The sequence below is a fragment of the Coptis chinensis genome, chromosome 2 (assembly GCF_015680905.1).
Source record: "Coptis chinensis isolate HL-2020 chromosome 2, ASM1568090v1, whole genome shotgun sequence".
Taxonomy (NCBI): Eukaryota; Viridiplantae; Streptophyta; class Magnoliopsida; order Ranunculales; family Ranunculaceae; genus Coptis; species Coptis chinensis.
In genome coordinates this window covers 14556153-14570472 of record NC_141457.1, presented here as the reverse complement: position 1 = coordinate 14570472, position 14320 = coordinate 14556153, and the positions used below count along the sequence as shown (strand labels likewise).

The 14320-nt window shown below is 35.4% G+C and overlaps 1 protein-coding gene across 1 annotated transcript; it reads right to left on the bottom strand.

Annotated features, from left to right (window-relative positions):
* Window positions 1-9649: 9649 nt before the first annotated feature.
* On the bottom strand, window positions 9650-11495 carry LOC147515031 (peroxidase 49-like). The gene is made up of 4 exons (XM_086585838.1): window positions 11153-11495; window positions 10475-10666; window positions 10221-10386; window positions 9650-10104 (listed from the first exon to the last, which is right to left on the bottom strand). Exons 1-4 carry the CDS (start codon window positions 11384-11386, stop codon window positions 9689-9691), a joined length of 1008 nt encoding a protein of 335 aa, XP_086441964.1. The 5' UTR covers window positions 11387-11495; the 3' UTR covers window positions 9650-9688.
* Between the last annotated feature and the right edge of the window lie 2825 nt (window positions 11496-14320).

The following is a 14320-nucleotide window of genomic DNA, read 5'->3' as shown; positions in this document are numbered from 1 at the left end:
CTGACCATAGAAATCGATCTTGTTAAAGATTTTGAATCTTTAAATGTTATGATGTGGTGGTTATGGGTTAGGTTATGTTTGTTGGCTAATGTAGTGTGTGTGAGGAATGCTTAATGGTGGTGGTGGGAGCTTCAGTGACCATTAATGGCGGCAAATCACGAAGTTTTCATCAGATAAGGGAATTGAGATTTGTTAGTATAGATAGGTGGGGTTTTTTTGTGAGGAACCAAACCCTGGGTTTGTTTTATCGATGGGTGGCGGTGGTGGCTGTGGTGGTGGTCGGTGGTGGAGGAAGTTTGGTTTGAAGAAGGAGATGAACAAGATTAAAAACGATTTTGGGCTGGGGCCAAAATCGTGGGCTATTCTCTTTTGGTTTTGGATTTTAAAATTTGACTTTTAGATTAGACTATGGGCCTTAGGATTTGGGCTTTTGGGTTTTGGAGTTTAGGCCGGGTTGACCGTGAGTTGATTTGTTGACTTTGACCGAGTTGACTTTGACTTTGACCGTGGTTGACTTTGACCGATTGACCTGAAAATTTGACTTTTTCATAAAATTATGATTCGGTCTAAGAGGATAAGTCTAGGACTATTAACGTGCTTTGGCTTTAGGCTAAGACCTTTCTATATATAACGTGTATGCGTGTATTAACTAATATGTGATTGTGCAAGATTTTATGATATACAACGTTATGACACTTAGACATTCATGAAATTAATAACGCCGTAAAAAAAAAAAAATCGTGAATCAAGATATATGGATTCTCGAAATAATAATACATGAAATAAAGTTCAATAATGCGTAAATAAAATTACCCCTCTTTGAGAACTCTCCACGCCAAAAATTTCATAATTGAGTTTTATGACTGTTGATGTCATATGTTAGGTGGGCATTTATTGAATGTGCCATAAATGGCCCGTTAGCGTTATATAGGGGTATTCATTGAATGTTCCATGAATGACCCGGGTATTCATTGAATGTGCCATGAATGACCAGATTGTTTAGACTGCCCTAGAGAGGAACTAAGGTATTCGCCTTGCGGGTTAGTTGTATTCTTTGATTATGCGAGTGTTTGGGTTACTTTTGAATACATAGGATATCTACATACGTTATATGCAAGTTCTAACTTTCTTTTGCAGGAGGGTAGGACTTAATAACATTTTGTGCAGGGACGCGGTCCTACCCTTATACAACAATGAATATCGGTAAGTTTTAATTCCGGTATTTAGATATTAAAACGAGATATTAGAATGAGTTAAGATAATAGAAGTTTTGCTTGGGAAGAACTATGCCGGTTGAGATGACGGAACTACCTGTCTTCCAAGCTGAGAATGATTAGGTTATGATAGAGTTAAAGTGTTGTTTGGATAATTAAAGTATGATAATGTTTATATGTATTTAGTCTACTCATACCAAACAAATTCAATTTTTCGACCCATGTTTGCTTTGTTTTGGTAACGTGGGTGTGTTCTTGGGAACATAGGTGGAAGGCGATGGACCAGCGGCGTGTGATTGGGATTCGTGCACGGAGCGGTCCAGGGAGTTTATATTTTAGGTCCGTTTCTTTTTTGGAAGTATGTAATAGCGTAGTTTCATATTCATATGGAATGAGAATAAGATGTTGAGGACCTGTTATTCTTAGAATTTTATATTGATGATTTTTTTATGGAAAAGAGAATTTTGGAGATTTTTGTTGTTGAGTTGATCCTGTTGTGATGTGGGTTTTAGGGTTTGACATGTGTTATATCCCCCCGTCATAGCCTGAGTTTTTAGACAATTGAACCAAGTGATGGTTGAGATATTTATATTTCAATTATTCATTTTTTTTAATTGTTTAGAAATTCGGGCTGTGACATTCACCTTCTTCCAGCCGGACGGGATGTTTGATTCCGTCTGGCAAAAAAAGAAATATAGTGAGATGGGATGTTGGATTCTGTCTAATGAGTTTTGTAATCCAAACGGAATCCAACATTCCGTACGAAGTTCACAACTCAACCACTATCTCGGTTGAAGGTTTCACCATCGTTTTAACTTGAAAAAATAGTCACCACCATATTCACCTTTGCATTGGGCAAATGTTTTGAACCATAAAGAGGTGAATATTGTCACCTTCCCACTATATCCATCTGCATTGGGAATGCTCTAAAGGTTATTAAAATTTAAAGGGTTATTAAAATTTAAAATTTAAAGGGTTTCCCCCCCCCCCCCCACTAGATGGGAAATTAGGGTCTCCCCCCTAAATACACACAAAAAAAATTCGGTCAACCCACTTTGACTTTTTTTTTTTGTGTATTTAGAAATGAGACCCTAATTTCCCATCTAGTGGGGGGGAAATCCTAATTCGCTCATCTAGTGGGGGGGTAATACTAGTTAACCCAAATTTAAAAACTAGTTCATGAGCTATTTAAATGTGGAAATTAGATTTGTGAGTGATTATAAAAAAATCGTATCCTCTAGAGTCTAGAGTTGTTTTGAAACGAGTGGGCCTAATTTCTTGGTAGAAATTTAGACGAAGTATTGGAGTAATTAATCGTAATTGCATATTTATAAAAAAAATATATAAAAAAATATGTGGGATCTTTTTTTAGTGTGATTTTGAACACACCTATAAAAACACTCCCGTACCCCAATTTTAAAATAAATAAATAAAATAATTTTAGACACATTTAGCTTTCTAAATTACCCTTTATCTAATTTTATTTGAAATTTTTTAAGCTGGGAATTTCGCTTCAGCACTCAAATATTCAAAGTCACGGTTTGATTCGGCTGGTGTCAAGCTAATAGCTGTTGGTGTTGGCACGCTTAACAGAGGCAGGATGCTAGCTGAGAGGGTACTCTTTCCTCCTGTACTTGTAGTCAGGGCCCAAAATATCGCCGAGATATCCGATATCTCGCCGATATATCTCGGTAAATTGGTACACCGATATCGATTTTTCCGAGATATATCCACCGAATATTGAACCCCTTTTTTTTCCGAGATATATCGGAATTTCCGATATGAAAGTTTATATCGCCGAGATAATCGATATTTCCGAGATAATCGATATATATCGGTTGACTTTTTGACCAATTGTTAATAATTTAATATTGAAATTTCCGAAATATCCTATATATCCGAGATATATCGGCAAGAGATCCGAGATATCCGAGATATATCGGTGAGATATCCGATATTTTAGAAACTTTGGACTGGTCACCAAAAGAACCGAGATATCCGATATATCCGATATATATCGGTTTTTGGGTACACCGATATATTAACCGATATCGAAATTTTGGGCCTTGCTTGTAGTATGCTCATTCCCGATAAATATTTCTCTGATAGATAGCCTATTGCCTCAATCATCAGGGTTTGGTGTTAGCCATTACCCCGAATAGGGCGCGACTACAACACATCGACCAGCACAAAAAAAAAAAAAAAGTTACGAAGTCGTCTCTAATTGGCTCATTGCAATGACGTGGCGAGAAATTAAAAAAATAAGTACGCCCCCAAAACCGCAAGAAAATAAAGAGATGTCAAACTCTCCCTCTCTTTTCACGTTCCTCTCCCATCTTTTTATCTCTCTCATTCTCTTCAGCAAGACTTTGAAGTTGGACCAAAGGTATTGGCTATGAGTAAACAAAATTTCTTGATCTACTCAAGATCCTCGATTAAGGTTGTGTCCTTTGTTCATGTGATCGTGAATCGTCTATGCATCTTTTTGATGACTGCCCTTTTGCTCAAGCAATATGGTAGGGGTGTGTTTTGAGTACTTGATTCTCCGTGGTTTCAAATAATAACTTCAGTGCTTTGAACAAGTTATGAACGGATTTTGTAGACTTTGGGATGGCATGGTTCCAAAAATAATGACTTCAGTGCTTGATTCAACAACTTATGGACGGACTTTGTAGACTGCTTTGGATGGCGATGAACTTCTCACTGTTATTTGGCACATTTGGTTGGCTAGGTACTAGGAGTGACTCAATTGCTCCCAGTCTTATCCAGTTCATTCATAAATCTTTCTACCTCACACATGTTATGCCTACCAAACCACTTTCCGACCACCTTTTATATCCACCAACCACAAATTGCAATTTCTTGGCATTTCCCACCAGCAGCCTATGTCAAGCTAAACATTGTTGGGTCATCAAAAGGAATTCCTGGAGCTTCTGGTGCCAGTCATGCTTCATGGGAGTAATGGTATATTTATATTTAGACTAGCCTCGCCTCTCAGGCATGCCTCGTACTCTTCAAACGCCCCTCTCCTTTCGTCCTTCTCTAATGCGAAATTAAAATTGACTAGAACTTGTTCTTCTTGACCCCATGAAAAAAGAGATTGAATTGAATTTTTCAATAACAACCTTGGAATTGTGGACTGTAAAAAATATGGATAAACAAAAAGAATAACTAGGTGGAGAGATTGAGAGACTACTCCCATGTCCCAAGAATCAAAATGAATATCAACATCATCTGTGGTCTTGGTGGGAGTGTGCTTTTAATGCTTTAAATTTTTTTCTTTGCCATTTAAATGGGTTGAAATTTGAATGAATGAATTAACATAAGACAGTACTTCTATTTCTTCTAAATTAAACTGGTTGTCATTAATTTGTGATGAGGAGAAATGAGTTTTTTTGGTTTTTTTCTGATGAGCAGAAGAAATGGAGAAAGATATAAAAGAGGAGAGAAAAACGTGAGGAGAGTGAGCGTACTTCATTTTTTTAATTTCTCGCCACGTCATTGCAATGAGCCAATTAGAGACGACTTCGTAACTGTTTTTTGTGGTAAACTGACATCCCAAGTGAGGCAATAAGCCTTTTTACCTTCAGGTGGAGGGAGTTCTTCATATTTTGTTTAGGTAGTTAGTGAGTCACAAGTTGCATGTCTCTACAATCCTGTACTGTACTGCAATTTGCAGCGGTTTGCAAGATATTTTCTCTTGTTTACTTGAGATAATTGTTCTCGGACTCGAGATCTCTACAACCGGACAACCGGTACAGAGATCATCTCTATAACCGTGTTATCTCGCTATTGATTCGACTATGAAATGTGTATATGTCTCGATACTTGTGTGTGTGCTCCAAAATGTGTGTATATGCGCCGAAATACGAGATGTGTGTGTTACAGAAATCAATCTCTGTACCGGTTATAGAGGAACCGGACTCTTCTTCTCTTTGTTCTTATTTGGGCAGTTACCATTTCCATCGGATTGCCTTTATTGTGACCCTGACCGTAAGGTAACAGTACTCAAGCTCCTGGCCATTGTGATTAGTTCATCTGTCGATAAAATATTCTTACATCATGACTCGATTTCGGCCGCACATTCTTCAACCCCGCCAGTGTACAAGTTTTTTAACTTCTATTTTCTGGTTAGGGAACCGCCATTTCTAGAGCTTGCCTTATTTGGTTTCTGTTTTTATATTGTTCAACCCACACTCATTCCTGGTTACCTTGTTGTCTCAGGTGGGATGTTTGTCTTCAAAGGGAAGCAATTATTGTATTCAAGAAAAGACGGAGGGACTGGTGACCAAGCCCCTCTAAGTGAAATCCTTGATATATGCTGCACAAATCCAGCATGAACTAAAGCCCAAGTTTCAACGTTATTATGCATTGCATCACCACTTTGGGCAGATTGTTTGTGAATACCAATACGGGAACTTACTAAAATCAAACCGTTTCGACCAGTTTCACTTTCTGGTATTTTAAATGAATAGAAATTCTTACATGTTTGAGAATGGATGAGAAGAATTGTGTGATGAATTTGAAGAGAGAGAGAGAGGACTGTTTTTTTTTTTGTCCATATTGGAAATACTCCAAATTATTTTGGGAGATATTATTAAATTGAGGCGGGTTATTGGAGTATGTCAAAACAAGAAATCAACGGTAGAGGATAGTGTTTTGTGATAATCACTCTCAGACCCATTTTCCACGACAAAACAATTTACAGACCCAGTTTTTCAATTTTAATAACCCTCAAGGACAAATTAAGTTGGCCTAGTCCATTATAATTTTATTAAATACCCTTTTTACCTTTTTGTGTGTTAAGCTATAAATCGAAGATGTTTTCAAAATTAGAAATAAACAACGCACTCTAGTTTCAATCGATTACTTCTTCTCCTTCAATTGAAAATCAAGTGGGTTCCTCAACTGAAGGTTTCAATCTATAACTTCTTCTTCTTTCCGTCTAAAAGGATTCTTATTCAAACTTTGTATTTATAATCTATAGTATTTTGAAATCTTCATTTGATTTTGTTTTAAAATCATCTATTGTTTATAGCAATGATATTATGTGGTGTAATGATGTCTAAAAACGTTAGTTTTTATATCATGTTTTGTTTTTTCATATTTTAGATTAGATCTGTGATTTTGAGATATAATTTGTTTATAGCAATGATATAGTTTTTATATCATGTTTGTTTTGAAAATGCTGTTTTATATACTTAATTGAAATTTAGGGTTTGATTTTGATTTTTGATATGAACAATTATTGTTTATACGTATTTGTTGTATGAACAATCATTGTTCATACACAAACAGCTATGAACAACCAATATTCATAGTAGTTGTAAATACATTTGACGATGAATTTTTTCTTAATTAATTGAACTTTAGGTTTTGATTTTGCTTTTTGCTATGAACAATTATTGTTCATACCCAAATAGCTATGAACAACCAATGGTCATAGTAGCTGTAAATACATTTGACGATGCATTTTATTATGATTTTGCAGTTTATATGGATCATAGTGTGATTGGAGTTTTTTTGTTACAATGGTGGTAGTATTTCCATTCATATTAGGTTGGATTCTTCTATTGGTGGTGTTGCACAATAGTTACATGAAAAATGGCCTGATTTGGGATTAAAATGCTATAATATGTGTTTCAACCGTGACGAGAAAGATAACCTGATTGAATTTGATAGGGAGTTGCATTCTTTGGCTTGTTACTGTTTTGCAAAGAAGATTGCAATTGTTGAGATCAGAGTGGTTGTTTGTGTCACTTCGTTGATTACCTCTAGTGGTTATATTTGCAAGTTCTTCAAGTTCATCAAGTTAAATTATATAAAAAAATTTATGTTGAAATATAAAGAAATAACTTATTGTAATTTTGTAGAAGAAGGTACTAGTTGAGTCAATAAACAATCTTATCAGAAATGGGGATTTGAAAATCCAGCTTATTAGTAATAAAGGAAGAATACTTTCACCAAAATGTCCGCAGCAAAACAATAGATAATTATTTATTTATATGTTACATGTGTGAACTATGATATGAACAATGAGTGTTCATACCTCAGATAGCTATGAACATTGGTTGTTCATGCCTCAGATAGGTATGAATACAATGATTCGTCATATTTAGAAATGATTGTGATTTGACTGGGTATTCTCTAAATTGACTGTGTATTCTCTAAATTTAGGTATACAATAGGTATCAACAATGACTTTTCTTGCATCAGATAGCTATGAACAATCATAGTTCATACCCATAAGAACTATGAACAATATTTGTTTATACTCCAATACGTATGAATACAATGATTCCTTATATTCTAGCACTGATTGTGTATTCTCTAAATTGCAGCGTTGATTGTGGGCTCCATGTCTGTAAAATGATGGAAATTTTATATGAACAAGGTCATATGGATTTCTATCAATTTATAAATGAAGAGGAAATACAAAAGCTGCGCCCTCACATTGCATGCAGAATGCTTTCAAACTTGCCGAGAAGTTGGAGTAAAAAAGATCATGATTTTCAGAAATTTTTTAGAAAGGGAATGTTTGCTGAATGAATATGAGATTTTAGAAAGGGAATGTTTTGCTGAATGAATGTGAGGAAGGCAAAAAACAATATATTTTATGGTGTGTTTTGTACACAATGATATTTTGTTTATGAACAGGGAGCGACTCTAGATCTTTTGTGGTGTTTTTTGTGCACAATGATACCTTTTTTTGTGCACAATGATATTTTGTTTATGAAAGTTAAATATTGGTGTTTTTAATGTGTTATCTTATTATTATTTATATTCTATTTATTTATAACTAATTTTCATATTATTTATATCCTTTTTCATAACTAATGTTCATAATTGGGGCTATGAACATTTATTGCTCATACATGTTTAAAGGTATGAACAATGAATGTTCATAGCTCCAATATGTATGAATAATCAATGTTCATGTCTGTTTGGGTATGAACATTTATTGTTCATATATGTTTTGGGTATGAACAATCAATGTTCATATCTGTTTTGGGTATGAACATTTATTGTCCATATATGTTTTGGGTATGAACAATCAATGTTCATATCTGTTTTGGGTTCATATTTTTTTTGGGTATAAACACGGATTATTCATACCCAAAGAAGGTATGAGCAATCAATGTTCATATCTGTTTTGGGTGTGAACATTTATTATTTATATCTGTTTTGTTCATATCTATTGTTCATAGCTAATGTTCATAATTTGGGGTATGAATAATCAATGTTATAGCTATTGTTCATACATGGATAGGTATGAATAATCATTGTTTATAACTGATGTTCATAATTGGGGCTATGAACATTTATTGTTCATACCTGTTTAAAGGTATGAACAATGAGTGTTCATAGCTCCAATAGGTATGAACAATCAATGTTCATGTCTGTTTTGGGTATGAACATTTATTGTTCATATATGTTTTGGGTATGAACAATCAATGTTCATATCTGTTTTGGGTGTGAACATTTATTGTTCATATCTGTTTTGTTCATACTTATTGTTCATAGCTAATGTTCATAATTTGGGGTATAATCAATCAATGTTCATAGCTATTGTTCATACATGGATAGGTATGAACAATCATTGTTTATAATTGATGTTCATAATTGGGGCTATGAATATTTATTGTTTATACCTGTTTAAATGTATGAACAATGAGTGTTCATAGCTCCAATAGGTATGAACAATCAATGTTCATGTCTGTTTTGGGTATGAACATTTATTGTTCATATATGTTTTGGGTATGAATGAGTGTTCATAGCTCCAATAGGTATGAACAATCAATGTTCATGTCTGTTTTGGGTATGAACATTTATTGTTCATATATGTTTTGGGTATGAACAATCAATGTTCATATCTGTTTTGGGTTCATGTTTTTTTGGGTATGAATAAGGATTGTTCATACCCAAATAAGGTATGAACAATCAATGGTCATATCTGTTTTCATATCTGTTTTGTTCATACCTATTGTTCGTAACTAATGTTCATAATTTGGGGTATGAACAATCAATGTTCATAGCTATTGTTTATACATGGATAAGTATGAATAATCAATATTCATAACCGGGTTGTTTCAGTTGGGTCACGCCGTTTATTTTTTTTCTTCAGGAGTATACTTGACCTTTCATCTACCGGAGCCGTTCTTATTTCACGTCAAGGATAAACTTGAACTTTCGTCCACCCGGTCCTTGTGAGTGATTACAAAAATAACGTGTCCTCTAGAGTTCCTCTTTTGACCGATTTGTCCTCTAGAGTCGCTCCCTAATGCCAAAACGGGAGTGTTTTTATGGGTGTGTCCAAAATCACCATTTTTTTTTATTGTTTTTTGTTTTGTTTAAAAACGTGGCCTGGCCACGTGCAAAGAGTTTCATATAAATATAGAAGCAAACCACACCATGCCAAACACACGAAAAACTTAAAAAAAAAAAATAGGGATTAGATTATAACACGTCTATAATTAACTATTATTGATCTTCCTGCAAGTCTTCCTGATCTCGCCCTTGGATCCTGTCAAAGGAGAAATGTTACCCATCTTGACCATGGATTTAGCAAATTGTACGAAGAAGAGCTCATTATTTTCGGCGTATTTCTTCACCAACTCCATGGACGCCTCACTTTTTGTTAGTAGCACTTGATCCGAGTTTAGTAGTCCTTTTGAAGCTAAAATATTCTTGAAGTAGAAGTTATCGAATTTTGTTGGTGTAACAAAGTCTAGGAAAAATAGATTCTGATCACCACCAGATCTTGGACAGTTCTTTTTCAGTTGAGAGGCGTATGATTGATCTAGCGAGTAATCGGGTTGCCCATTGCCTGATTGATTGTACAGTCTTTGCCTGAAGCTGGTGCATCTAGAAAATCCAATTGTGTGGCTTCCTGCATTCGTAACACGTCCAAAATTAGTTGGTTCCCATTAGCATAATGCTGTCCTTACAAAATTAAGTTATCCCAACATTAAATAAAACTTTTGATCAGGTGATCAGTATATATACCAGAAAGTGCGACGAGGTCGACCACATTGAGTCCTACTACCTTGAACTTGGTGAGAATGGTCTGGAATGTATTGTTTGGTGCTGGAATAATGTTATTAGAGCCACTTAAGCTTGCACCCTTTGAGTCTTTTCTTCCCAGTGGAACATCCCAACTAGGACCACCAGCCTATAGACAATAATTTGATCAACTCACTAAAATTCGGTTTCTTCTACTACAAACATCAGAGTAAAGAAAAAATGTTGTGATTTGGTACCAAAACAGTAGAATCTCTAGCTGCTAAAGCCAAGGCATCGGCGCAAGAGACCGTGCCGGGACATTCCTTTTCCAGTGCTGATTTTATGTCGTCGACAACATTAAATCCTCGAGCAGAGTTTCGGTTGGGATTAGACCCCTTTTCACTGATTATACTGCTACTGTTGTCTAGTAAAACTGATCCATCACAACCCTGCATTCAAAAAGAATACACTACGTACTAAGAAAAGTAACGTTTTGACAGGCAAAGCTAGTGGTACTAAATTATTTGTTTGCATAACTCCAATTTCAACGTTAAGTCAAGCTTTAGTGATATAAAATGTGATTTTCTTAGAATCAAATTTAGTATAGTATAGCTAATTGTCCTAGTTTTTGTAACAAAATTTTTAAAGAAAAAACGAACACCAATTTAGAATCTTCCTTTCACGCTCAAAACAGAACGACATTAATTATTAGAATTGCCCAAAACAACTGATACAAAATTATTTACCTTCAGTGCGTTTAAAAACATTTATTTTCTGTGTATAAAAATGCCCCAGTTCAATCAAACCATTAAAAAAAAGTGGATTCAGGACATAATTAATGATCGTCATATTTCCTTATGTAATGACCAAATAACACTTGAGATTTTGTGATACGAAAAAAAAAGAGTAATAAGGACTAAGGAGTGAGCTAGAACCTTGACGAAACAGTCATGGAAATGGAGCCTGAGCAATGAAGCAGCCATTCGAGTTTCTTTTGCAACAGCTTTTGCTACGACGGACTTAACAATCTCCTTAGCTTGTGGGCAAGAATGATCATAATATTGTGGGTAGAGGTAACCACCCTTGCTTTTTTGAGAGAAGCAAAGTGGAGCAAGGGAAAGTAGTGAAAATACCATTAAAGTGCTGACTGAGAGGGCCATTTTTACCATCTTATGAGACCAGCAAAATCTTGGAAGAAGTGTTTGTGATGAAAGCTTAGATGTGTTCTTGAGAATATATATAGATGAAGACTCGAGGCAAATATGTTAGTATGTAATTATGTGAGTGAGAGAGGTACCTGCTCTGTTTGACAAAGTTTTGGACATAGCTCAAGGCTTATTATTCTACTTTACTTTGACCTGGCTTTACTACGTCTTTCTTTCTGGAAATCACTTAAAACTTAATCTTTTCATTAAACATAGACCATGCAGCGCCCTTTGTCAACAAAGTACCATTGTTGAATTGAATAATTGCAATATCCGGTTCCCAACATTATTTGGCTTATGGCCGGATAAGTTGACGGATTAGTTATTGAAGTTAAAGTTTTGTTGTGGAACTGGTCGTCAAGGTTTTCGCAGCAGCAACAAATTCATTTTGAGTCACTTGGGTGGGAAACTTATTCTCCAACAACAACTAGAACTAAATGGGCTTAGAATGGCTATGGTAATGGTAATTAGAGGAGCTCTTAGAATGGCTATGGTAATGGTAATTAGAGGAGCTGATTTTCTAGTATGTGGTCTGTCACCCTCTTTTTGTTTGTATTAACTCTTGTAATACTTTTTATCATTCTCCAATAATAAAAGTGCTACTTACAAAAAAGTACATTATTTGGCTTATGGCCGGATAAGCTTAAAAATCATATTTTGTAATAAGGTTGTTAATCTTCATTATTGCTCTTGTATTACCATTATGAAAATCAATTAATTAATTAACAGATGTTAACATTAAAAATAATATTCAATGGCGAATTTCCAGTTTTACGGCTCAATAATGTAATTTTAAGTTGAGAAAGTGAAAAACTATTATACTCGTCTATTTTCTCATTCCATCCCAATATCCCATCCCCTTCCCCCGGCCCCTCCTCAGCTTAACCAAGATAAAATAATCTAGAACATACAAACAGATCACGTTCAAGCCTTATCAATAGAAAAGGTTAAATTCAATTCTAACTAAAATGCATGGGGGCTATATTTAAATGACCCCCACAAATCTCCTCTTTTGTGTGTGTCGGTGCTCAGGGGTAAAGAGTAGGTAATTTGGAAGATTCGTGGTGGAATTGATTAAAAATTGGAAAGAGTTGGATGCCTGCTCCCCTGCAGTAGTCTTCACTTTATCAAAGTTGATTGACCATGTCCAAGGCTATTCATATGTTCACATTCAATGTAAGAACACTAGTTTACTTTGATTGTGCGGTTTCGATTGTGTCGTACTACACCATCTTTGCAATACTTGCAGATGAAGATTTAAAGTTGCTTTTGTTTCTCGTTTTTCGCAAGGTTATATATGTACTAAACAAAAGAGTCACGCTCACACACATGGCAATGGAGTATGTAGCGTGTATATAAATTAGTGTTCTGTTTAACTCTTCCTGAGTTTTAACGCCATTTAGTTAAGTATATATCACATAACAGAAAATTGGTAGGACATCAATATCAAAGAAAGCATTAATGGACAACTCAACGAACAACCTCTAGACAAAAATAGCGCCAGGATTGCAAATTGGACCTGTAAACGATTTCGTGGTCGATCTAAACTTAACATTTTAATATTTTAACATTGGATCTAAACTATTTCGCTAAAGTCCTTATGATACTAACCAGTCATCCTACACTGGACTTTAGAAGTGGAACCATTTGAAGCTTAACAGTTTTGCAGAAATTTTCTTAATCTGAATGCAAAGTGAATGTGATTCTATTTAAGGCTAAAAAACATGTGGGACACCAAAAGGTGTACGAGGGACACCTGAATATGGCTTGAACTTAGAATTTCAGTTAGTTCTACTTGCCAAGATTCAAGAACTACGCGGTATTTGGTGGAAATGGTGCTCAGAAGATGTGGAAATGGTCTCAGAAGATGTGGAAATGGTGCTCAGAAGATATATGTGATTATATGTGATGACTTGTGGTCAGGATTTGGTCGAAGAGCTGTTGACTGTTTTATTTAGATTTAGACCTGTTTACTTGATTTAGCAAACTAAAGTTGTATTATATTTTCAGGTAATCAGTTTGCTCGTCATATACCAATCATATATAACAAGTTGGAACACCGTTGAAGTGGTCAGTTACATGCATCTCCATTATGAAAGGGGCGTGTATTGGGCACTCATGAAAATTGCATTGGGCAGTCTCCGACCCAAGCCTAACAACTAATTCCAATACAAATACCCCAATACTCCCCTCATCCCGACACATACCGGAAGTTTTGTTTTGTAACTGTTTCTCTCGCGAGTTCGAGTTTCGCATCCAAAAAATTTGAGTTTGCATCCAAAGGAATTTCGAGTTTGGCTGCCCAATCTAACTACTTTAATACAAAATTTGAGTTCGAATTTGGGTGGAAGATTGGGTTGATTAAACTTGATGATTTCAAACTCAATACAAAATGTTTTTTTAGATGACTTCAACCCAAATATTACAAACATGATGCCTTCATATCAAACTCAATACAAACTTGATGAGTTTGAGTTTGGGTGGAAGATTGGGTTGATTAAACTTGATGTTTTTTTGGAGTTTGAGTGGAAGATTGAATTGATTAAACTTGAGTTCGAGTTTGTCCAAGTTTGATGAAGTCGTTTCGAGTTTGCGTTCGAGTTTGGCTTGATTAAATGGAAGTTTATTTTGAAAATGAACTTGTGACAAACAAATCGAATATTTTAAGTCCATGTTGCCCAGGAGAGTCCCCAAACGACCCCGCCATGTCGTCTTGGAGACTGCCCAAACGACCCTGCCATATCATCTAGCTAAAAATCCAAGAGTTTTGTCTCAAACGACATGGCGAGACCGTTTCAGTGTACACTAAAACGACACGACGAGACTGTTTGAGTGTACACTGAAACGGTCTCGCCATGTCGTTTGAGTAGGCGTGACCGTTTGAGTGTACACTCAAAC

Bases quoted from the DNA above. Each gene is read 5' to 3' on its own strand.
- LOC147515031 (XM_086585838.1), bottom strand. From the start codon at position 11,386: ATGGTAAAAATGGCCCTCTCAGTCAGCACTTTAATGGTATTTTCACTA. The intron at 10,667-11,152 runs GTTCTAGCTCAC...TTTTGAATGCAG, and splicing joins TCCATGACTGTTTCGTCAAG to GGTTGTGATGGATCAGTTTT. The intron at 10,105-10,220 runs GTATATATACTG...TTACGAATGCAG, and splicing joins CGACCTCGTCGCACTTTCTG to GAAGCCACACAATTGGATTT.